The sequence below is a fragment of the Piliocolobus tephrosceles genome, chromosome 16 (genome assembly GCF_002776525.5).
Source record: "Piliocolobus tephrosceles isolate RC106 chromosome 16, ASM277652v3, whole genome shotgun sequence".
In the NCBI taxonomy this organism is placed as follows: domain Eukaryota; kingdom Metazoa; phylum Chordata; class Mammalia; order Primates; family Cercopithecidae; genus Piliocolobus; species Piliocolobus tephrosceles.
Window position 1 is genome coordinate 39,249,265 of NC_045449.1, and position 23,815 is coordinate 39,273,079.

The following is a 23,815-nucleotide window of genomic DNA, read 5'->3' on the forward strand; positions in this document are numbered from 1 at the left end:
AAATGCTACATAGAATTTCTGTTGTTTTTTTTGTACAGCACTGTACTCAATATCCTGAAAAGCTTTCTCATAACAAAACACCTAAAAATGCTAGATATTAAAAATATTTTAACATTTGTGCCTACACTTTCAAGAGAGCATGAGAAATCCTCAAAGGCTCAAAACCAAGTAAGATCTAAAGACTCAAGCAGCAAGAAAGGAACAATGGTTCACAAGGCACTTATCTGCCAATCTCCAGTAGAGTTCTTAGCAGATGCAAAAGACAAAGCCCAGGGTGCAACAAGATGGGAAGCTGGACCAAAAACCCCTCCTACACTCAGGTGGAAGCCCCACATGACTACTCCCTATGAAAGTCAGCGAATCAGAAAAACCTCAGGCCCACAAAGCCAGATGGCAAGCCAAATTGTGTGTCAGCATCGGTTCTTGGTGGAGAAAGTGAAAATACTTATTTTTCCTGAGAAATCTAACAGCCTTACTACATCCTCATCTCTAGGGATGAGGCTGCCTGCCTTCAAAGTTTAAAAAATCCTAATGAGCGCTGATTCTTTTTCTTCTAACTGCAGAGGTTCCTAGATTCTTTTGGAAACCAGCAGTTATTTGGAGGAGAGTCCTTTTTTCTGGCCTTGACAGCCACCCTGGAAGTTCCCTGCTCCTGAGTTAGTGGCTCAGACAGCAGAGGACAGAGGACAGTTGTTTTCCTCGCCATGTGAGTGTGTAAGTGCCCAAGGCCTATTCAATCTTGCTCTGATTTTGAGGTTAGTATGGGCTGCTTCTGGGAAAAGTCCTTTGGAAGGGTCTCTTTCACCTGGGTGGGGCTGTGAGCTCTGAGCTGGTCTGATCCCACCTGCTTTATCAGGCACTGAATAGTCTCACTGTTCTGGAGGCCTGATGGTCAGTTTAGCCTTTTCTGTAATCCTTGGGGTTTATTTTTATTTTCATATTTCTTCTGTCATTTCAATGGGATTTGGGGAAGAAAGAGGATGTAAATATATTTTGGCAAGCTAAAAAAAAATTGTGATTATTACTTGGTTTGGGGAGAAAAATGCCTGTTTTACAGTTCACGTAGCTGATTTCAAATACTTTTATTCTTTCTTTACAGTTGTACTCCTTCTATCAGAGTATGCCCGTGGGCCCTCACTGACCCCCAACCTGGGTGCCACCTCTGCTGATGACTCCCTAGGCTTATGCTGAAGCCTCCAAAAGGCCCTGCAGTTATAAGGGGGCAGCCGACCAGGGAGCCAGTATTATCTGGGGGTTCTAACTGTACTGACCTGACTCCGTCAGATGGGTGTGAGAAACCTTTGAAAAAGTACACCCTAAAGAATTCTCTGTTTATGACATAAGGTTGGGGGGGGGGGGAAAAGAATAGAAAAACAAAAACACCAAAAAATAATTCTGTTTCTCCACAGTCTATCTTTGCTGATTTCATTCTGAAATTCCTAAATCAGATAAACTTCTTGTCCTTTTTCTCCACAGACGATTTAATTGAATTATTTCAGATCAACCATAGTGGAGTTAGACGTAAAAAACAAATTAATTATTTGTCAAAAGAAATTAAGAATAGCACTCCCCACACCAGATCTTTATATGTCACTAACAAAAAGCACACAAAGAAAAATAACATTCCACATTCAATAGTCTCTATAAACAAATTGATCCCCTGCCAGAACCTATTCAATTTGAATTGGCCATGAGTAGTATTCTCATGTTGATTTATAACCTAAGACTCTTTACTATTCAAGGCAAAACACAGCCCTGAGCTCTGGCATTAAAACAGCAACCAACAAATTAGTATTATCCTTGCAAAATTCAACCAAACATCTGCACCCAAACACTCTGAGACAAAAAAGGCACTTCAGATTGGAATAAAATATAAAACTGGATTCACATATTTAAATGAAATGTTTCAGTGTATGTTTACTGAAGGATTGTATGCCACAGATGGATGAGAATATGAGATAAAAAGTCATAAATCATTTCATTTTTGAGCTCTGAAAGGCCCAGGAAGACCAGGTGGAACTAGAAATATTGCTGTGGCCGTTTAAAAAAATATTATCTGCCACATATCCATTTACTTTGATATTTAATTTTTCAATTTTAGTTTAACACATGTGATAATATCATGAGTTAAAAAGTTTATATCTGGAAAAGCCTCCATTATGGACTACTACATTTGAAATCTATTTAATGATGAATTTTCCTTTTTACATCCCATATAAAGAGGATGTATTTAATATTACTCTGGCTGTCATCTAAGCTCTTCATTTGATACATAAACTAAGTCCATTGGTAGTAAATGACTTGCCTAAGGTCAAGAACCCCAAGGATCCTTAGCAAAATGTTTTAATTCTCCTAAGATATTCCAAAAATAATATACTTAAAGCCACTGATCCAAAATATTGATTTATTTCTCAAAGTGTACTACTCTGATGTTCTGCAGAATATCAGCAGATATTTGGCAAATTGGGATTCTTTAGTTAAATAAGTTAACAAATGTTGGGTTAAACAAAGACTCTTAGCTATATCAGTGAACTTTATGCACCTCCAAGAGGAGAAATACAGTAGACAATTGGTTTTGCAAACGTATTTGACCAAAGATGCCACTTTCTACCCACAGAACACAGCATACAACCAATGAGAAATACTCTCTTGTTTTCTAGAGTCTTGTCTTGCTTCCTGAGAATTTATCATCATAACACCACCAGAAGGATTTTTCTAAAATCTGACCTGGTTATGTAGCCCCTCAGCTTATACCCTTTCAACAGCTCCCTTCTGTCAGCCTGGTCAAGCCCACTCTTTGGCATGGCATAATCCTCCATTACCTGTACAGGTCAGCTCTTACCTCACCTGGAACTTTATACTCCCACGTTGTGGTTTACATCCTCTTCTCATCCCTACACACCTGAGCGATACCACAAATTCACATCCATTAACGTTGGGGTGGGGCATGGCAATGAGTTCCTTAAGAGGAATATCTGAGTCCCCAGTGGTCTCTGGGTATAGGCTTGCATGGATATAGGAGAAACGACCTCTGGTTTTTTTATTTGTTTTTATTATTTTTTAAACAACCCTTTAAAAAACGCTTCTGAGCCTGGAGACAGCACAAAAGAGAGCAAGGCCCAGTTTTGGCCCATAGGCCACAGTTTGCTAACGCTTGAATTAGAGGACAGGACAATTCAGGATATTCAAGGTTGCCCACAATGAGTACTGCCTAGAACATGGAAGGAATATGAAGGGTGCTCCATGCCTAAAAGCCAGAAGCCAAGAAGCACAAGGGGCTCTAACAGATTGGTTGAGGTATAGCAGTGAAATAACCAGGCAAGACAACCCCTGCTCATGCCCCTTCCCTCATTTAAGACCACATAGCTGAGAAAGGAGTAATGTTTCCAGGTGGAAGCAATGAATTAGGACAGAGGGATAGGGTATTATTTCTAGGTGTTAGTAGCATTCAGGAAAAAAAAATAGAGAATACATAATCCAGAAGACCAGCCATAAATGGGTCCCAAACAGCATCATCGCATGTTGCTATACCATACTCTGAAAACATTATCAAGCACAGCTGTAGCAATTACATTCTCCCTTCAGCATGGGTGAGCTGGGTCAGCAGAGAATGCAGAGCAGCTGGCAGAGAGTCTCACCCAAAACTGAGCTAACAGCAATCCAGCTGAACACTGGAGAAATGCAAATTAAAAAGACCAACAAAAAAATCTGCAGAATCCACAGAAGAAACAAAAAAGCAGTATTAAATATAATTATTATTCTTGGAAAGATAAAGAAAAGTAGAACCATGAAATGAAAGAACTATTACAAAAATCCAACATATTTTAAAAATATTTTAACATTATATACATATTTGTACATAGTAAATATTTTTAAAGTATATATTTTTAAATAAAAATAAACTGTTGAAACATTTATTAGAAGGACTGAATAAGCAACCCAATGTACAAGTTTTAGAGAAATACATTAAACAGAGAAATTATCCAAGAACTTAGAATGAAGAGATGAAAAGTATAAAAGAAATGTTAAGAGACAAATGAATCCAACTGGAAGTTTCATCATCTTAAAAAAGTTCCATAAGAAGAGAATAGAAAGAATGGTAGAAAGGCAATATTTAAAGTAGGAGCTGAGAATTTCCTGGAATTAAAAATACACATGAGTCAGTAAGGCAAAAAAGCCTATCATCTACTAAGTAGGATAAGTAAGGAAAACAAACATCTGCACACACATGTACATATATCTCTTGATAGGGAACAGTAAAATTTCTGAAATATTAAAGTAGAGAAATAACAAATGCAACTAGAAAAAAATATAAACCAAAAGACTAAGAAGCAGAATAATATAATACTTCTATCAGCATTAGTGGGTGTAAAAGAATAATGAAGCAGTATCTTCAAAGGCCTGAAGAACAAGAATTTTGTGCCTAGAATTTTATATCTAGCTAAACTAACCTGCATTTAACATGACAATCAAAGGACATTTTTGGATATGCAAGCACTCAAAGTTTGCACCAAAGTTTACCAACATAGGTGTACTTCAGCAAGGAGAAAACAAACTATTCAGGATAGCAGTGGTATATAAGAAACATTGTTGGGAAAATTTTTACAATGTTTTTTTGTTTCCCAAATAAGAAATGAGCACGGAAAAAGTTATTTACTAACAATCTAAGAAGTTAAAGGAAAAATAACACATGAGAAGTGGGGAGTGGGTATCTGAGAAAAGTAAAAATATCTTAAGCTTCTTAACAACAAAGGGACTTAGAAACTAGAAACTGATTTTTTTCTCTAACTGCTTCTAAAATTAATAAGTTTTAAAATTTAAAATAATTAGAAGAGCAAACCAGTAGAGGGAAAAATATGTATACAGAGTATGTATACATTTTATATGTATACATATAAAAATATGTATACAGTATATGTATACAGAGACATAGCAGAAGGCATAAGAGGGCTGTAGAACTACTCATGCAGGTCCAAATGCCCTGTCTACTTGTTCCTCTACAGCTCAAGCACTGCCTCCATCTAGACCGTTCCTAAAAACCTCACATCTCTCCTCCTGCCCACCCATGATTCCACCATACACTGAACAAATTTATATTACAGTATCTATAATACTTCTTTATGTTTGTTGTTTACAAACCAATCTTGCTCATTAGGCATAAATTCTTAAGGACTAGAACAGCCTCCTCCTCATTTCTACATCCCTTCCTATATCACAATTACTCAATGTTTGCTGAATGGATGAAAATAGAGGCAATTTTTACATACTTAAAACAACTAGAGGATTGTACATGACCAAGGTTATAACTTATAATAAATTATTTGTTGCAAGAGGCTAAGATCCATGTCTAAGTCACTACTGCATTTCTGACAAAGTCATTCTTGGATATTTTTGTTAAGTTTAGAAATCAATTGAAATCAGGATGTAGGAGGACGTACTAGACAATATTAAGGTGTCTTCCATCTCCAAAGCTCAGAATTTAGAGAATAACTTTAAGAGACACTTTGACTGATTGTCCCTGAAATCGTACAACACCTGCAGAAGCTCTATGTCTTCATGGTTTTCAGACCCAGGAGTATTCTCCATCAATATGGCGGACATCACTCGCACATTCATTTTCACCATATCCAATTCACTGTGCAATTTTCCAATCTGTAGAGAGCAACACAATCACTAGTCAGTGTGACACACAGAGAATAACTACCTTGTTTCCTGCCCCCATGGGACATTTGCTGGAAGAAAAAATACTTCTGCAAAATTTAATATTTTCAAACTTAAATTTAATTTCATATAAATATACACACAGTTATTTTACAATGTATACCTTGTCACCTTCTAAAAGGACTTGAGATCTCTTGTAATAAACCTCAAAATATGCTTTAGGAATTTTAGAAATGAAAGGAAAAAAAAAAAAGGTTAGAACCCAATATGGAGAGGGGAGAAGTACTAGGTACCTAGCAGAAGAAGGTACCAGAAACCCGGATAAAATGGCAAAAGTTATCCTAAGTTTCTTGGCAACCAACAGGATAAAAGAAAAACAAATGAGAGTTATCTAGTTCTCACGGTATTAAAGAAGAAAGAATAAAGAAACACTTTTTCCTGTATTAAATTCTAAGAGGAATTAGTCACATGAATTTTTATATAAGAAAAAAATAATACAAAGTCTTCAATTATAGCTCCTTTACAGCGGAATGGAAATGGGCTTCATACAATAATTGCTTATCTGTACCTTGGACAAACTGATATACGCAAAGAAGTAAATACAATTCAGTTGGCATAATAAATACAAGTAATAAGACTACCATTTACAAAACTCTCTGAAATATGTGACAGTCCTACCAGAAGTAACAGGAATTAGCTGATGGACACTAGATCCAGTCCACAGTCAAGGCTCCACAAAGCCATGAAAGCCACTAGGCAAGCACAACTCTTACAAAGTTGGGCTTTGGAAGTAGACAGAACCAATGGGATTAATCCTTCTGGGAACTGAACTATAAGTCACATAGTATGACTAAGCCTCAGTCTCTTCCTCTGTAAAATAAATGTACCTACATCTCCATGTCGTTAACCAGAAAGGACAAACTGTATATAAGGTGCTTACAAATCAGGAAAACACATCAATAAATACAGTGATTGCTGTTGTTACCTGTTCTGGGACCAATGTAATAGTCGAGTTCTTTGGAGCAATTACAGAAGAAAGAGCTGGTGCAGTAGGGACAGATGTTGGAGGATTTGATGAGATTTGAGCAGTCTATGAGTATAAAATATGGTAATATTATTATGTGAATTAACATAGCCACCTAACGCCAAGTTTTTTCCATTCAGCTAACTCAAGCACTCTCAAACAAAGTCCTGTGTACAGGGTATCTGCCTGGAGTAAATCATCATCTACACAACCCGTCCAGCATTTTGTGAAGAATGCTAAGCAAATGAGACGCCCATAATAAAGCAGGTATTCAACAAAAGGTGGCTATTAGAATTATCATTTACAATTTAATAAAATGCCTTTTTTTTTTTTTTTTTTTTTTTACCAAGGGTTTAAGTGATAAACTGCCATGTGAGATTATTGATGCCTTCTCTTTGGACTGTTAATAACAAATGATAGCTCAATTCATGTCAAGTCTTTTTAAGCCATAGCTGACAAGGCATCTCCTTCTCCATCAATGACCCTCCTTGGGTCAATGCCACATCTCCAACCTTGGGTGGTGAGGTGAAAGCTCAAGGCTCTAGGCCAGTGCTTCTCAACGTAAATGTGCAGAGAAAACACCTGGAAATCTTGTAAAAAGGGAGGTTCTGATTAGTCTAGGGTGGAGCAAGCCAAACAAACTTTCACACTTTAAGTAGCAAAATCCCAAGTCTCGGTTATTCTATGAGATATTGCAATATCCTTCTAATAAATTCATCTTTTTCTTTAAGCTTAAGTGGATTTAGGGTTGTCTCCTGCAATGAGAAAAGACCCAAGTGATATACTACTACACTCTCCATGGGTCAAAGAAAGGCCTCCTACCTCTTGTGTTGCTGTTTCAGCCTCTGCTTCTGAGGGAGGAAACTGAACGCCTTTCTTAAGCAGGTCGAGGTATATTTCTTTGACTTCGCTTACATCTATACCTCCTGGGAAACCCTGTGACCAAGTCTGAATTCAAGAGATGAAAAAGTTCCAGAGTTAAAACAGCAACAAAACCAAAACACAATTCTTTTTTTTTTTTTTTTTCCTCACACTATTGCCTGGGCTGGAGTGCAATGGCACAATCTCAGCTCACTGCAATCTCCACCTCCCGGGTTCAAGCGATTCTCCTGCCTCAGCCTCCCGAGTATCTGGGAATTACAGGTGCCCACCAACACACCTGCCTTATTTTCTGTATTTTTTAGTAGAGACGGGGTTTCGCTATGTTGGCTAGGCTGGTCTCGAACTCCTGACCTTGTGATCCGCCCACCTTGGCCTCCCAAAGTGCTGGGATTACAGGCGTGAGCCACCGCGCCCAGCTGAAAACACAATTCTTAAGCTCCTGATAGAAAATGAGAGATCAATAATTATGTACCCCACTCAAAGAGAAAGCTACTTTTGAATGTCATGGGCAAAATGCTCATTTTCCAAGGCTAGGAAAATATAAAATATTTCATTTTATTTTTATTTTTTATTTTTTTTGAGACAGAGTCTTGTTCTGTTGCCCAGGCTGCAGTGCAGTGGCGCGATCTCAGCTCACGGCAAGCTCCACCTCCTGGCTCCACGCCATTCTCCTGCCTCAGCCTCCCAAGTAGCTGGGACTACAGGAGCCCGCCACCACGCCTGGCTAATTTTTTTTTTTTTTGTATTTTTAGTAGAGACGGGGTTTCACTGTGTTAGCCAGGATGGTCTCGATCTCCTGACCTCATGATCCACCTGCCTCGGCCTCCCAAAGTGCTGGGATTACAGGCATGAGCCACTGCGCCTGGCCCAAAATATTTTAAATCAGACTTCCATGCCTTAAAATCTTGAAGAAACCCTAGGATATATACTATCAATTGTTTTTTGTTGCTCTGAATCCAAAAGTAACAGATTCCAAAACAACATCAGTAGCTCTTTTTCCAAGTAACCTTGAACTAGTCAGTTAGCTGGAACAGTTTCCCAACCTGCAAAATGAACATACACATCATTGTCTTTCCTATTTTACACAGATAAAATAGAAACTGAAAGTAGGGAAATGACTACAAATCTTCAGAAAAAGGGTACCATCCAATGCCAAAAACTTACTATTACACAGAAACTAAAAATAGTAAAAATGCTTTTCTGGCTCAATCCAAGACATATAAAAGATAAGCGAAACAATCAGGAGGTACGCTGTGAAATCCCTAATCTTAGAAATTTACCATCCCATGAGGTATACAACAGACTTACCTTAATGAAATTCAAGATTCTATTCTGAATGTCTAATGGCAAGTTGTATCTAGGATTCAGTAGCTTAACTAAATTCTCTTTAACAAATTCCTTCTTCACAATCAGAGACTGGAAACTTGGGCCACAGTTCTGCACGCACATGTCAATAAGCTAAATTAGAAAAATAAATTAAACATTATATTTATCTGGCAAAACCACCTCCTAAAAATGTAAGGGAAAAACTGCTAAATAATAATTTCCACCAGCATACTAATTAACAAACACAATTTAGTATCTACTAAAATATACGGCAAAATGTTAGGTTCTGGGGATATGTGGAAGTATGAGCATAATGTAACAGTCTAGAGGACAGACTCATCGAGGAGTCCCAGCACATCCAAAAGGGAATTAACAGCAATGCAGAGTACTAAATGCTAAATGCTGAACGGACGTGCAGGCCAAACATATGAGCTACAGATGGAATAATATCTGTCCCAGTTTACCCAGGGTAGCACAGGTATATTCCCAATGTCCTGTTTATTAATGATGACACACCCTTTCACTTTCAGAAATGTCCTGGTTTGGATGATGAATTACACAGTCACCCTAGGTATAGGTCCTTATAGGCAAGAGTGATTATTTAGGGCTAGGTGGTCTTACAAGACTTTTGGAAAAGGCTAATTGGAAGCTGGGCTTTGCAAAATGGCTAAGAACAGTTAAAAATGAGTATAGAGCTATATTCCAGACAAATTGTATGAAAAATACATAAATGTGGAAAAGTGGGTAAGTTATGAAGGGGGAGATAAGTACTCTGGTCTGTCTCTAGCAGAGGCATCTTGATAAAGGTAAACTGGGGACACTGGAAAGATAGGGTAGATAAAGTCTGTCCAGGTTGTAGAGAAGTTTGTGTGGCAGTGCAGAGGGTATGGATATTATCTTGAAGGCACTAAGAAGTTACGGAGGGTCTCTGTTAGTTCGTCACCATCACACCTTTACCCTGAAATTGAGGAAAAGGTTAATGTGTGCAAAGTAATATTCTGGATAGGTTGTCAGGCAGCACTCTGCAAAGGCAAGTGGAGGGAGAAGAAAACCTGGAATGACAGAAAGATCCACTAGCAACCCACTAGTTCAGGCATGATATACAAAAGGCCTAAACTAAGATGATGTGGGTACAAGAAAAGGAGTCATGACAGAATTATGAAGGAAGAACTTTGAATGACAGTGCTGGTCAAAAAAGGAAGATGACTGAAAGTTACCCCTCTCATTCTGCATGAGGACCCCTGTGATGGAAATTTGGAACAGGGGGTGGTATGGCTGGTCTAGGGGTAAAAATGATGGGCTGAAATTTAGATATTTTGAGTTCAAAAGATAAGGGACATTTAAGTAGGTGTTTAGCAGTGAGCTGGACACACACAGCTATAGTTCAAGAGAGTGAAGGACCAAAAGTGAGTTATCAAGGCTGCCTACAATGAGAAGAGAGGAGGAAGGGCTGAAACACTAGGGTTCACCTATTACACGGGCCAACGAAAATCCAAGGAAGGCAATCAAAGAGTAACTGACAGAAAATGAAGCACAAAATCAGGAGTACATAAGGCACCCCTTTGGTAGTCAAAAGAAAAGTTTCCTGGAGGATGGGATGTTATACAGTTAAGAATATGTACTAAGGAACATCAGTTCCCCTGAAAAACACATTTGCAATAAAGCAACGTGAGCAGAAACTTGACTAAGAAAGAATGAGCCAATACTGAAGACCTGCATGCAGAAAGTAGATTTCTAAAAGTAATCTAAAAACAAAATTAAATCTTTAGTTTCCATGCTACCACCTCAAATTAGAAAGGTCGTAGAAACCATAACATGACCAGGATAATCATCTCTGCAGAACAGAAGCCCTAAAAATGGACTTCATGCCATGCTTTGTCTTTGTATTTTTAGTCTCTCTTTAGTGGAAATACATAAAGTGGCAGCAGGTATGAACGCTATAGTTTTAAAGCACTGTGACCAAGAAAGTAATCAGAAAGCACAGAAGGTGAGCACATGTAGCTGTGTGAAATACAGCGAAAACCTTTAAGGCAAAGGAAAATAAAAACAAAATCCAAAACATACTAAGATGAATCTATACTACTGCAGGTTGTTAAGACAAAGTTGGAAAGTTGAATAACATGCCATTTAGCTTGATGGATTATTATAATGAGTATAATGAGTTTTTAATGGGTGAAATGCTGAAAGAAACATGCCTCTAGCTCAATGTGAGTTTACAGAAACATTTCACCTAACTAGTTGTACAGTCTTAGGCAAATACAAAGGCTCCAAGTCTCATTCTCCCTAGGCGTATTTCTTGCTAAATAATTCACAAACCAATTTTTTTTTTTTTTTTTTTTTGACACAGGGTCTCACTCTGTCATCTAGGCTGGAGTGCAGTAGTGCAATCTCGACTCACTGCAACCTCTGCCTCTCGGGTTCAGGTGATTCTCATGCTTCAGCCTTCTAAGTAGCTGAGATTACAGGCGTGCACCACCATGCCCAGCTAATGTTTGTATTTTTAGCAGAGATGGGGCTTCGCCACGTTGGCCAGGCTGGTCTCGAACTCCTAGCCTCAGGTGATCCACCCACCTCAGCCTCCCGAAGTGCTGGGATTACAGGCATGAACCACTGCACCTGGCCCTCACAAACTAATTTTTATCTTTGGTGCAACAAGATTTTATGATAATGAGTAACACTCCCAGGAGGAACATGCACAAAATCAAAGAGTCAACATGAAATGCTAAAAATGTGAACATCTGGAGATGAGTAGTCATGCCTTTTGTGTTTTCCCATTAGAATCAAGAATGCCAGGACTAATTACTTCTACATCACCTCCTCTATTATGTCACCAGAACCTCTTTCACCCTCCAACTCACTCAGATAAGTAATAAAACCTACTGTGGCAAATGAAATTAAAATTAAATATGTTGTTTTCACATATTCTGAAATTGAACTTGGTGCAAATGTGTTCAGATAACCTATATTTGGAAATAAGACAAATAAGAATCCATAATCTGAGGTGGGATTGAAAACTCTGGAGCCAAGGAACAAAGAGAGACTGAAGTGGGTGACTCCAGGCTTCACTGATCTTTTGGGCTTAGCTAGGCAAATCACTTATCCTAAGCCTCAGTGTCCTTATCTGCAAAATGGACATAATATCTCCCTCTAGAGACTTGTTGAAAGGCCCAAATGAAAGAGCGTGACACAAAGCAGGACCTCAATACATGGCAACTATTTAGATCATCTTCCACGGAGAACTTCCTAGCAGGATTGAATGTGATGATTAGCTGACCTAAGTATTTTAAGAGAGGGCTGGAATCAAAAGAGATTTTCTCACTGTAAATTTCCAAACCAGGCACAGTGACAACAACCAGGTTTCAGGGCCATCAGAGCTACACCTGGGCCATGAATAGTGCCTTCACCAAGGTGACTACCCCAGCCTAGAGGCCTCAGTCTTCTCAGTCCCTCCAATTGCAACAAGCTCCTGGGGGCACAACCACATGATTTTGTTTTGCTTTGTTTTGTTTTGTTTCGATACAGTCTCACTTTGTCACCCAGGATGGAGTGCAGTGGCACAATCTAGGCTCACTGCAACCTCCGCTTCCTGGGTTCAAGCAATTTTCCTGTCTCAGCCTCCCGAGTAGCTGGGATTACAGGCACATGCCACCATACCTGGCTAATTTTTGTATTTTCAGTAAAGACGGGGTTTTACCATGTTGCCCAGGCTGGTCTCTAACTCCTGACCTCAAGTGATCCACCCTCCTCGGCCTCCGAAAGTGCTGGCATTACAGGCATGAGCCACTGCACCCAGCCTGATAATTTGTTTCACTGGTAAATTTGCCAAAGGAGAATAAACCAAGCTTTTCCTTCATTATTATTTCCAACCACATTTTACACATCTTATGAAACCCCTGAAGCTCACTGCTTAGGGGGTGCTCCACAAAGGCCTATTAACTAATTGATTCTTAGGAACCTGTTCAACCACTTTCCATTTGACACTAATAGTAGCCTCTTGCTGAGATTTATCACAATTGACTCATTTAAGAAGAGAATACTCCCTGGCTCAGAGTAATAAAGCCTGGAAACAAAATTCTGCTGAAACACAAAACTGCTCTACTGACTGATGGTAGGAAATCATAGTACAGTCAGATTCCATTAAAGCCTAATCAAGGTTAACACGTCCATGGAGAACTCAACATGACAGATAACATAAAGAATATTTATAATTGAATTTGACAGGCTCTCATCACTTTACATTAATAAAATGGAAATGTCACATATAGGGATTACTTTTTAAAGAGTTTACTAGTAAACTTATAATTGTGTTTGACAGACAAGGGTGACTCCTTCTGTGACTAATTCCCCTCATAATTAAATCTGGCTTATGTGAATATTAAAGTCAGTTTTGAGGCCCTAAGCACACCTCTGCAAGGCAGGGAGTAGTCTGAGGTGAGGTGACTGGACCATTAAATACACAACTTGGGGAAATCAGCATGAAGATATGAAGAGTCAAAGCCCTATTTAAAGAAAATCCAAGGCAAAGCCAGGTGTTTTTCCTGACTTTAATGTACTGTGACCCCAAGGATGAAGGTGTATTCTGACTTCTGACTCTTGCCTGTTTTTAGGCACAGGCTTTAAATTCTCTTGTTCTCACATTGGACAGAAACCATGAGGTAAGGGAGCTACCGATCTGAGGTGGAAGAGATCATGGGAACGGCAGCGAGCTGGTAGTCAGGCTTGAGAGATTAGACTACCTGATGAGAAGGAAGAGTGGAAGCCCAAAGAGAAACAGAGGGCCAGAGGCATGACACTCTGGAATAACCCAGCTTCCTCAAGGAGGGTCCCTGGTCCATCATCATAGCGAGGGAACCATGACGGAAGAAGATATGGAGGTGGGATTAAGAAGCAACCACTGACACATCAAGTAGGCTTGGGCACAATGGAGAAAGCAGCAAACTGTTATGAATGGTGAACACCTGTAAAAAGCAAAAATAATACCACCCCATGCTGAAATATTGAAGGGGGCATAAATTAGTCTTCTGCCCTTCTCTTCCTTACTCAATTCTCCTAAACTTTGGCACCCTTGAGATATCCCAGATATACCACGTGAATGACTTATGTGAATATTAATGTCAATTTTGAGGCCCTAAGCACACCTCTGCAAGGCAGGGAGTAGTCTGAGGTGAGGTGACTGGACCATTAAATACACAGCTTGGGGAAATCCGCATGAAGATATGAAGAGTCAAAGGCCTATTTAAAGAAAATCCAAGAAAAAGGGTACATCTACCCATCTTTCTACTTTGGTTCTACAGTACCTTCCATTAGCCCTTGAGTCTTCCCGGATACTAGGAGAGATGGGATTAGGTGTGTGTATGAGGGTGTGGTGCTTAATCATTAATCCAGTCAACATCTGATATACCTGGCCCTGTACTACAAAGGAAGAAACTAAAGATACAAAGGAAACACAGTAGCCTGCTCTTTTAAGAGGCTTGATTCGTTCTGAGAAACAAAGAGGTATGAGGCAAGGGCATGGAATTTAGAATCTGAGGACTGGGATCAAATCTTGCCTATGCTATGTAACAGCTATTTTCATTTTGGAAATAAATCAGTTTCTCTTAGTCTCAATTTCTTCATCTGTGAAATGGAGTTAATAATAGAACTACTTCACAGGGTTGTCAAGAACATTGCTCAGGTGCCAGGCATTTCTATCAGTGACCCATTATTCTGGGATTTCTCCAGAAGTGCCTCACTCCTCTCTCCACAATCTCCTCCATTCTGTGACTTTAAGAGTTAAGGATAGGTGAGAGGTCAAAAAAAAAAAAAAAAAAAAGGTGAAGGGGGAAAATGCCTCTAAAACTATATTCAGATCCCAACGTGAAGGGTTTCTTTAATGATCAAATCATGAAGACTGTTCATTGCATTTCTGCTCATTCAGTGAGCCTATGCAAAATGTCCATTTTCTTCTACATGTAACTAGAAACCAGGAACTATGCTCACATATGCCCCAAAGTCCTCTTGATAAAGACTAATGCTGCTAAGGCAGTGTGATGCTGGCTGATTAGTGCCGTGACCATGCACAGTCTTGGGCTGGGCTGAGATAAACAAAGGCGTGCAGAATAAATCAGAAAGCTACACAGCTCACTCTCAGGCAGCAGGCAGGGCTTGCAACACATACTAAAGTAAAAAGGACAACTCACCAACGTGACTGAAGAGGTCATATGGCCAAGGATGGTGGGAAAATGGGAACACGTCAAATAAGAGTCCACACTTAAATAACAGACAATACAACACACAGGAGAATTGCTTAAACCAACATAGAACATTCTCCAAATCATGCCAGGCAGCAGAACTTGGTTGGAATTTAATGAGCTGAGAGCATCTCAGGATTCCACAAAGCTGTTCAAGTGAGGTAGAAAGCTAACAGGGAGGTATTTTTCAATTTTTCAAAAGTTCAATTCTCCTCATCTTAAATTATGGTTAATTAATACATGCACAAACTTTTTTTTTTTTTTTTTTTTTAAGAAGGAGCCTTGCTCTGTTGCTCAAGCTGGAGGGCAGTGGTGTGATCTTGACTCACTGCAACCTCCACCTCCTGGGTTCAAGCAATTCTCCTGTCTCAGCCTCCCGAGTTGCTGGGACTACAGGCACACGCCACCACGCCTGGCTACTTTTTGTATTTTTAGTAGAGACGGGGTTTCACCATATTGGTCAGGCTGGTCTCAAACTTCTGACCTCAGGGGATCCACCTGCCTCGGCCTCCCAAAGTGCTAGGATTACAGGCGTGAGCCACCGTGCCCAGACACAAACTTTTTTTTTTTTTTTTTTTTAAGAGTTGAGGTCTCTGTCACTCAGGCTGAGGTACAGGGGCATGATCATAGCTCATTGCCATCTTGAATTCCTGGGTTCAAGTGATTGTCCTGCCTCAGCCTCCTAAGTGGCTTGGGGCTACAGATGCAGGCTACCATGTCTGGCTAATGTTTAAATATTTTGTAGAGACAGGGTCTCACCATCTTGCCCAGGCTATTCTCAAACTCCTGGGCTCCAGCAGTCATCCCACCTCGATGCTGGGATTATAGCATGAGCCATCACACCCAGCCAATACACAAAGTTCTTCATCAGTTCACCATGTATAATACATGTTAACCACGAATTCCTATCTCCTGACCAAGAACAATTGATTTTTCAGGAACAAGCTCTTCCCGGGAAATTAAATGCTATTACAAAAAACTAAACTTTCTGTATTCTGCAATTCTCATAAATGAAGAGTTTTAACTCATACTGTACACAACTCTTAGGTAATCTATTAGCTAACCCATTAGTTTTCTCAGAATACTTGCTTCTTATTTTTTACCCAGGATTAAAAATGTAACTATAGCTTGAGAAATTGAGCCTTAATTATAAAATTAAAGTACTTACTGACAAGGTAAGTTGGATTTCTTTATGATTGTAGTTTTTGGAAATCCTTTTCTTCAAAGCTTTCACTGCATCTTTTGGCCTATGGTAATAAATACACTGAAATCACCAATTTAGGCATTGTTGAAAACAAGCAGTCCCTCTGAAAAGCAACATGCATTTGGAGAGAGGAATGGCTAAGGAGAAAACCAAGGCCTTGGTTCTACTGTGGGACTCTACACGAATGACTTAACCTCTTGAACCTAAATTTCTTCACACATACAGGCAGACAATACCACCTACCCCCTTATGAGAATCAAATAAAATATTTTTGTACAAGTCTATTACTTGAAAGCACCACCCATGAAATGTGCTCATTCCTGTATCCCTCTATCAATGCACAGAACCAACTTATAGAAAATGCAACTTCTGAAACAACGAATGTTACCATTTTTATTAAAACTATTAGTATTTCCTGAGCACCCTACAGACAAGGGGATGTAAGAGGAATTACAACAAACTAGGTCAGCTGCCAATACGCCACAATTTTACGTTATAAAGAACTGTTTATAAGGGTCCAAATTTAAGATTCTCTTTTTGTATTATCAATGAATTAATATTATCAATGAAAATGTTCCCAGAGGAACTAAACATGGTAAATAGAATTATAGGAAAAATACCATACACACTTAAAAGCACTAACCAGCCTGTAATCCCAGCACTTTGGGAGGCCGAGATGGGCGGATCACGAGGTCAGAAGATCGAGACCATCCTGGCTAACACAGTGAAACCCCGTCTCTACTAAAAACTACGAAAAACTAGCCGGGCGAGGTGGCGGGCACCTGTAGTCCCAGCTACTCGGGAGACTGAGGCAGGAGAATGGCGTGAACACAGGAGGCGGAGCTTGCAGTGAGCCGAGATTGTGCCACTGCTCTCCAGCCTGGGCAACAGAGCAAGACGCCGTCTCAAAAAAAAAAAAAAAAAAAAAGTATTAACCATAAGTACTTTCCATTTATTTATAACCAACAATTTTGATGTTTTCTTTATCAACATAAGCTAGACTAAATCTCTTTTACTGTCAGTTATCACTTTAATATGCACAGGAAAATTAACCAGAATTGTATTCCTAAGAATAACTTGTAATTGACTACATGCAAACCAGTTTGTTCTTCTTAATGACTTTTTTCTTATAACTTCGATTCTCTAAAGTTTAAGAAGTTTAAGGGCAAAAGATAGCACATGCTATAAGAATACAGCTAAGCATGGGTGAGTTGACATTCAGAAGAAAAAAAATTGTCCTGTGACAGGGAGGAAAAAAGACTGCTAGATTGTTTCCTGGTTACTAAAGACAATTGCGCGGAAATAGGTCACCACCAGGAGTCAACCAGCTTCTTGATAATATTTGACGGTTTCATCAAATACTGGCAATTGGAGCTGGAGATATTCTTAAAGAAGGAAACAATCTCTCTTTTTCTATCTTTTTTTTTCTTTTGAGACAGAGTCTCGCTCTGTCGCCCAGGCTAGAGTGCAGTGGTGCAATCTCGGCTCACTGCAAACTCCCCCTCCCGGGTTTACGCCATTCTCCTGCCTCAGCCTCCCGAGTAGCTGGGACTACAGGCGCCCGGTACCACACCCGGCTAATTTTTTGTATTTTTAGTAGAGACGAGGTTTCACCGTGTTAGTCAGGATGGTCTCAATCTCCTGACCTAGTGATCCACCCGCCGCGGCCTCCCAAAGTGCTGGGATTACAGGCGTGAGCCACCGCGCCTGGCCTTTTTCAATCTTTTAAAAAGAAGGAATTTGAGCTTCACAGTGACAAAATTTGTTAAAGAAACTGCCAAGAGGAGAAAAATGATAGTGGATTTATAGATACTCCGCATGTTGAAGCAAGCAGCTGCTCCAATATTTCAATCTGACAAGTCTTCAAAAGGTAGAGGGCGCCTAATGAATGACGAAAACACTCTTTCAACAACAAAACTGAAACATTTGCAAGAGAAAACGTGCTGTAGTTCTGATGCTTCTTATCAGAGGCAAATACATGGAAATTATGCTGTACTCACCCATCCTGGGTAGTGTTAATTATGTCACAGATGTGCATGAACTGGCCCCAATCTTCAGTCTGAACTCCAGCAAATGTAGCCTTTTCTGCCAAGAAAAAGCTGTTGAGTCTGAGCTACGACAGAATAAAAAATGTCTGGTATTCCTGAAATAATCTGCCTAGGCTGCACTAGCAAGTGTCATTAAGTGTATATTGCCAAAGGGCAAAGTGATTTTTTTTGGAACAGTTCTCAGTAATTCAGGAATCAATCAGAACCCAAGTTCAGAGTGCTGTTGCAGCAACAGTAATGAGTGATCTATTAATAAAGACGGCAAGCACAACACCTGGCCACAGGCCCAGGACAGGCCAGCTAAATCTCCACCTGCCTGGCTTTCAGAGAAGGGAACTAGGGCTTAGTGAGCAGCTACCTACAAGGTGAACTGCACAGTGCTACGTATTTTATCATATGCAATCTCATTTAACCCACTGTTAGAGATGATGAGACAGAAGTTCAGAGAGGTTAGGAAATTACCAAAGTCATACAGTCAGTATGAAGTAGAATTGGCATTCAAATCTAGGTTGTTTGGTCTCACTGTTTGTTTTTAAAAACAATTTATTCTCTGGGGGGACAGGAGGAAAGAATTTGTAAAGGTGAGAAGTAATCTGTTGGTCTTAGGAGCCAAAATATTGGCACAACTCCAAGTAAAAGTAATATATTTATTCTCCTATCATCTTAATCTCACGATTCCTTCTAATTTTACCAATTATTATAACTTCAACCAATACTTGCAAAGACACTGCTTATCTCGACTACGTAAAAACTTCCATTGCATACACTTTTACTATCAGCCTTAATTATTTCAAACTGGCATTGAGTAACTATCCAAACTAATAATAAGCATCTAAACTAACCACAGCTGCACCAGGATCACCAGAATGCTTCTGCACTTGGAACCCTATCATTAGATAATCAGGCAATACAAGATGTTACCTGGAAAGGGTAATGGAACACTCAATATGAATGCACTAACATCTTCCTAAGAGAAGGACAAGTTCCCTAAGAATGAAAACACGGGGTTCTGGGGCAAGTGGAGAAAAAAACAAAAATGATAGAGAAGGGAAAGAAAGAATAAGGACTTGTTTCGGGGAACCCCAAAGTTTAGCTTGCTTTCAATCAAGGAAAAGAACCACTTGAGGCCGGGTGCGGTGGCTCACGCCTGTAATTCCAATCACTTTGGGAGGCCGAGGCGGGTGATCACCTGAGGTCAGGAGGTCGAGACCAGCCTGGTCAGTATGGTGAAACTCCATCTCTACTAAAAATACAAAAATTAGCTGGGCGTGGTGACATGTGCCTGTAGTCCCAGCTACTCCGGAGGCTGAGAAAGGAGAATTGCTTGAACCCGGGAGGCGGAGGTTACAGTGAGTCAAGAGCTACTGCACTCCAGCCTGGGTGACAGAGCGACACTCAAAAAAAAAAAAAAAAAAAAAAAAAAAAGCAAACGGACAAAGCTTATCTTCCTTGAAAACTCCCATTCACCCTTCAAAAGCCACAGTAGAATTCATTTCTCCCTTCTGGTAAGTTTTGTGTGTTTTGCATTTTCTTGCATTGCAAAGGTGCGGCACAAAACTGTGCCGGTCTTCCCTACAAGAAAGTGAGTTCCCTGAGGTTTGAGATCACGTCTCACCTTGGCCTCACCAGTGCCTGATCCAGGTCCAGACACATAGCTGACAGTTAGTCCATGTTTACAGAATTAAAAAATTAAGTAGATGAATTGCTGAAGTTTCTTTTGCCTATGAAGGAAGATACAGTCTGAGCCCATTTCTGTTCAGGGTTCATTCTAATATCCAACAAAGCACAGCCATTAAGGGAAAGCATCTCCTCAATGATGGCTACTCTGACCATTTTATAAGGATGTGTAAACTAAGGTTCTGTTTAAGTGGTGTGTTCGGTGTCACAGCAGTTAGTACAGCTGTGATCTAAATTTTCCAAATCTCGGCCTCTTTACTACAACTACTAGGTTCTCACGATTTCCTCACCTCACTAAGTTCCTGACATCATCACACTTTGCCTGGCATTAATATGCACTCGTGCCACACCCAATTCCCAAGGGAGGAATCAGGGAAAAGAGGGAGCAGTGAGCTGGTGCCGGTAAGAGTCCAATCACCGGCTTTTACATACATCATGCAAGGTACATTCGGAGGAGAGAGAAATCATTTAGGTGGATGCCGGTGTAGTCCCTAGCGGCCTGCAAGAGACCTCCGTGCCCCCAGATGGCTCCTCTGTTCCCCCTCCTCTTCACTCCAATGCCAAGCATTTTCATTCTCTTTGTTTACCCAGAAAAGCAATCCAGGTTGTATAAGTTTGGCACTATTGAGAACTGGTTTGGGGAGACCTGCCCCTCACAGTAAGGTCACATCACTTAGTCTCCCAGAGCCTCCTCTTCTGATCTGTAAAACGGGCATAACAATACCGTGCCCTAGAGACTGTGCCTTTAGGAATAACTTTCCCCTGGCCGAGAAGTTTCTGGTGTCTCCTTGTGGAGGCCCAAACACTCCATGCCTGACTCCCGCGGTTCACCTGTTTGGTTCCACTCCCCAGGAGGCATCGAAAGGAAGGTACATTTTTGAGGACTGCGGGTTCTAGAGTGAGTTGGCCAAGAAGGAAACGGACGAAAGGGGGCCCGGTGGAATGCGGGTGCCCTGGGAAAGTTGCTGGGGGAGGGGAAGGATTTTTTCCAAGTTGGACTAACTCCGTCCTCTGCAGGCCGAGAATGGATTAAGCAGGAAAGGATCCCACGGTCCCCTGCCTCCCTGGGCGTCTCTCCCCGCGCCTCCTTACCTATGAGGTGGCCCACGGAGGTCGCGTAGGGATCCCGGTGACTCTTGCCAAACGCCATGGTAGCGCCAGAGGGTCGGGCCCAGGAAATCCGCCTCCACCGCTCTCTGGCTCCCGACTCCACCCGCTCGGTACCCTTGGCTCCTCCTCTTCGCCCGAGCGCTTCCCTGGCTCTGGTGGAGGCGGTGCGTTGTGCGCTGCCGCTGCGGAGCGCGGGCACCCAGCGTGAGGAGCGGGGCGCGGGGCAGGGACGCTAGGGCGGGGCTTCGGGACGCCCCGCGCACCTGCAGCGCGCCCTGCGGGACCGGCAAGGAGGCGGCGCTGCCCGCTGCAGGTGGTACAGGCGGGCAGCGGCGGGCGTCTGGAGCCTGCGAGAGAGAGTGGCGCGGCCGCCCGCTCGGATCCCAGGTGGGCTTTTCGCCCTGCGCAGGAGGAGCAGGCAGCCCAAGATCTCCAGCTTGGGAAGTAGAGACCCGGGCTTTGATCCTCCCGCTTGCTAGGCAGATTGTCACTCTTCTCTGCGCCTCTTTGGCTGCCCTTGGTAGACCAAAGATAATAAGGGGTTAATAACACAAATTCAGAATTGTGAGAATTAAGGGAAGTACGTAAACCGATTAGGTCGGTGTCTGGTACCCACAAAATAAATAGTTAACCACTGAATAAATTGCATAACTAGCAATATTTACCCTCGACCTGCCTTCGCCCAACAGATCCGGGAGGGGAGGTTTGCGCCCTGCCCTTTAAAGCTGTAGGTGATGTCTAGGAGGAAGGATTGGCTTCGAAGTTAGGGCTTCCGAGGAGCAGGCGCTCTTTGTCTCTCCTGTTTCCTCGAGGGACCACAGGGCGCCGCCACACAAGCTCTTGTTTTCTAACCCCACTTTCTGGGAGCCGTGTTTTCCAGCCTGTTCTAAAAATGGGAGAGGGGCTTTCCGTTTCCTCTGGCAAGGAGTATGCTTGGCTTTAGGCCTGCTTTGGAATGTAGGTCCGAGTTTGAGAAGCCCAACACCTTTCCAGCTGCCCTTTCAGAACCAGAATTTATTTCTTATTCCTTTGCATTCAATTAACGTTGAATTGGCGATGTTAACAATCTCCAGCTGCCAGAGAGTGAGGCGTCCCAGGCCATGTCAGATAGCCATAGATGAGCTCCTGGTGCTTGTAGATCCTGTTTCCTATAGTCTAACTGGCACCCATTTCAAGTCTGTTTTTTAGCCCTGGAGATGGTGACTAGGGAGACGAAGGGGACCTGTTTTGACTTATGTCCGTGGTCTTGTGAATTTTAATATAGAGTCTAAACCAATTGCCATGCACTCCAAGAGGCTAACATTTTATTATTTATCTCTAACTCAATAATTTATAATTTTTCTTTACCGAAGTGAGCCAAAAGCTGGGATTCTAAAATCTAGAATGAAATATTCTTGTTGTGATGATATTTCTTATAATAGGATTTGTCTCATCTGTAACTAATATTCTCCACCTGCCTACTCAGGGCGAGTAACTTTCAGATGGTGCCATTTATCAACTTCCTTAGTCATCACTACAGCCTCTGCTGACATGTTTGAAAACCTCTTTTGTGACATCACCAACCTAATCTGTATTCCATGCTACAGCCTCTAGCAAAGTGCTTTGCCTTTTCTGCAACCTACAATCAACCTACAATTTCTGAAAAAGAAAGCCAATTTTAGCTTAGGCCAATGTTGGTGTCAGTGGCCTTCCATCAGATAATGAGAACTAGGAAGGAACCAAGCATCCAGAGAGAGTTTTAACATACTTCTATGTGGGAGGTTTTTCTTTTCTTCTTCTTCTTCTCTCTTCTTCTTTTTTTTTCTCCTATGTCTGCTTTCCTTACATGACAGGACTGAGGCACTGAGAAAGAGGAGAAACAGTAGCAAGAAGTGTCTTCTGGACTTGATGCTTGGGTGAACAGAACCAAGGTTGATGAGTACTACCTGTGTTCTATCTCAGCAATGCCTGGTGGAAGTTTTTCTCTCTCCCTGTGCCCTCCAGGGTGTTATGGTTGTTGTTGCAGCTTTCTTGTGTACTCTGTTCCTTTCTCCATGACCCCTCTTCTCTCCAGGCATGAAAATCAACATGGTTAATGTTAGTGAAGTCTAGCAGCAGGGACAACAGAATTCACAACTAAGTTGAGGTCAAAGAAGGAGCGGAATCCCACAGGGGTAAAATGACACCAGGAGTAAAATCTTACCACAATTTCAATTCCAAGAACACTTAGTAAACATTTATTTATGTAAAATGTGCTGAGTGTCTGCAACTAGAAATCTATCTTAATCTTCACAATCCTGGGAGGTGGGTAGTATTAACCTCATTTTTACAAATGTATAATCTGAGATTCAGAAAGATCAAGCTCATAAATGGCTTGACTAAAGTTTGACTCATGGCTGCCTGGTTCCAAAGCCTATATTATTGTCACTAGGTGAATCTGTTTATTGAGCCTGGTGTCTTACTTTTTTAAAGGATCTGCTTGATTCAATGTGAGACCTCTTAAAGAATATAGGAATAGGGGAAGTCATATACTTTGCTGGCACAAGGTTCTACTTGTTTTCTGTTCTTGTTCAATAGCGAATATTTTCTGTGCTGGAACTATATGCCAGATATGTTCTAAACATATTACATGCATTATCTCATTTAATCACATAATAACGTTGAGACCAGTACC

General features: G+C 41.0%; 1 protein-coding gene across 7 annotated transcripts in view; it reads right to left on the reverse strand.

Moving 5' to 3' along the window:
- TOM1L1 (target of myb1 like 1 membrane trafficking protein) overlaps nucleotides 1-21,375 on the reverse strand; it is a 58,687-nt gene extending 37,312 nt beyond the window's left edge. The window contains exons 1-8 of one of the 7 annotated variants that reach the window (XM_023204543.3): nucleotides 21,145-21,375; nucleotides 18,328-18,407; nucleotides 16,292-16,370; nucleotides 15,073-15,080; nucleotides 8,876-9,025; nucleotides 7,508-7,633; nucleotides 6,647-6,751; nucleotides 5,536-5,652 (exon numbers count right to left, since the gene is read on the reverse strand). In XM_023204543.3, the coding sequence (XP_023060311.1) occupies nucleotides 5,536-5,652; nucleotides 6,647-6,751; nucleotides 7,508-7,633; nucleotides 8,876-9,016 (489 nt within the window). In that variant the 5' untranslated portion in view covers nucleotides 9,017-9,025; nucleotides 15,073-15,080; nucleotides 16,292-16,370; nucleotides 18,328-18,407; nucleotides 21,145-21,375. Of the gene's footprint in view, nucleotides 1-5,535; nucleotides 5,653-6,646; nucleotides 6,752-7,507; nucleotides 7,634-8,875; nucleotides 9,026-15,072; nucleotides 15,081-16,291; nucleotides 16,371-18,327; nucleotides 18,413-21,144 lie in introns of all 7 variants that reach the window. The other 6 variants (XM_023204542.3, XM_023204540.3, XM_023204538.3 and 3 more) reach the window with 6 other exon arrangements.
- Nucleotides 21,376-23,815: the final 2,440 nt, after the last annotated feature.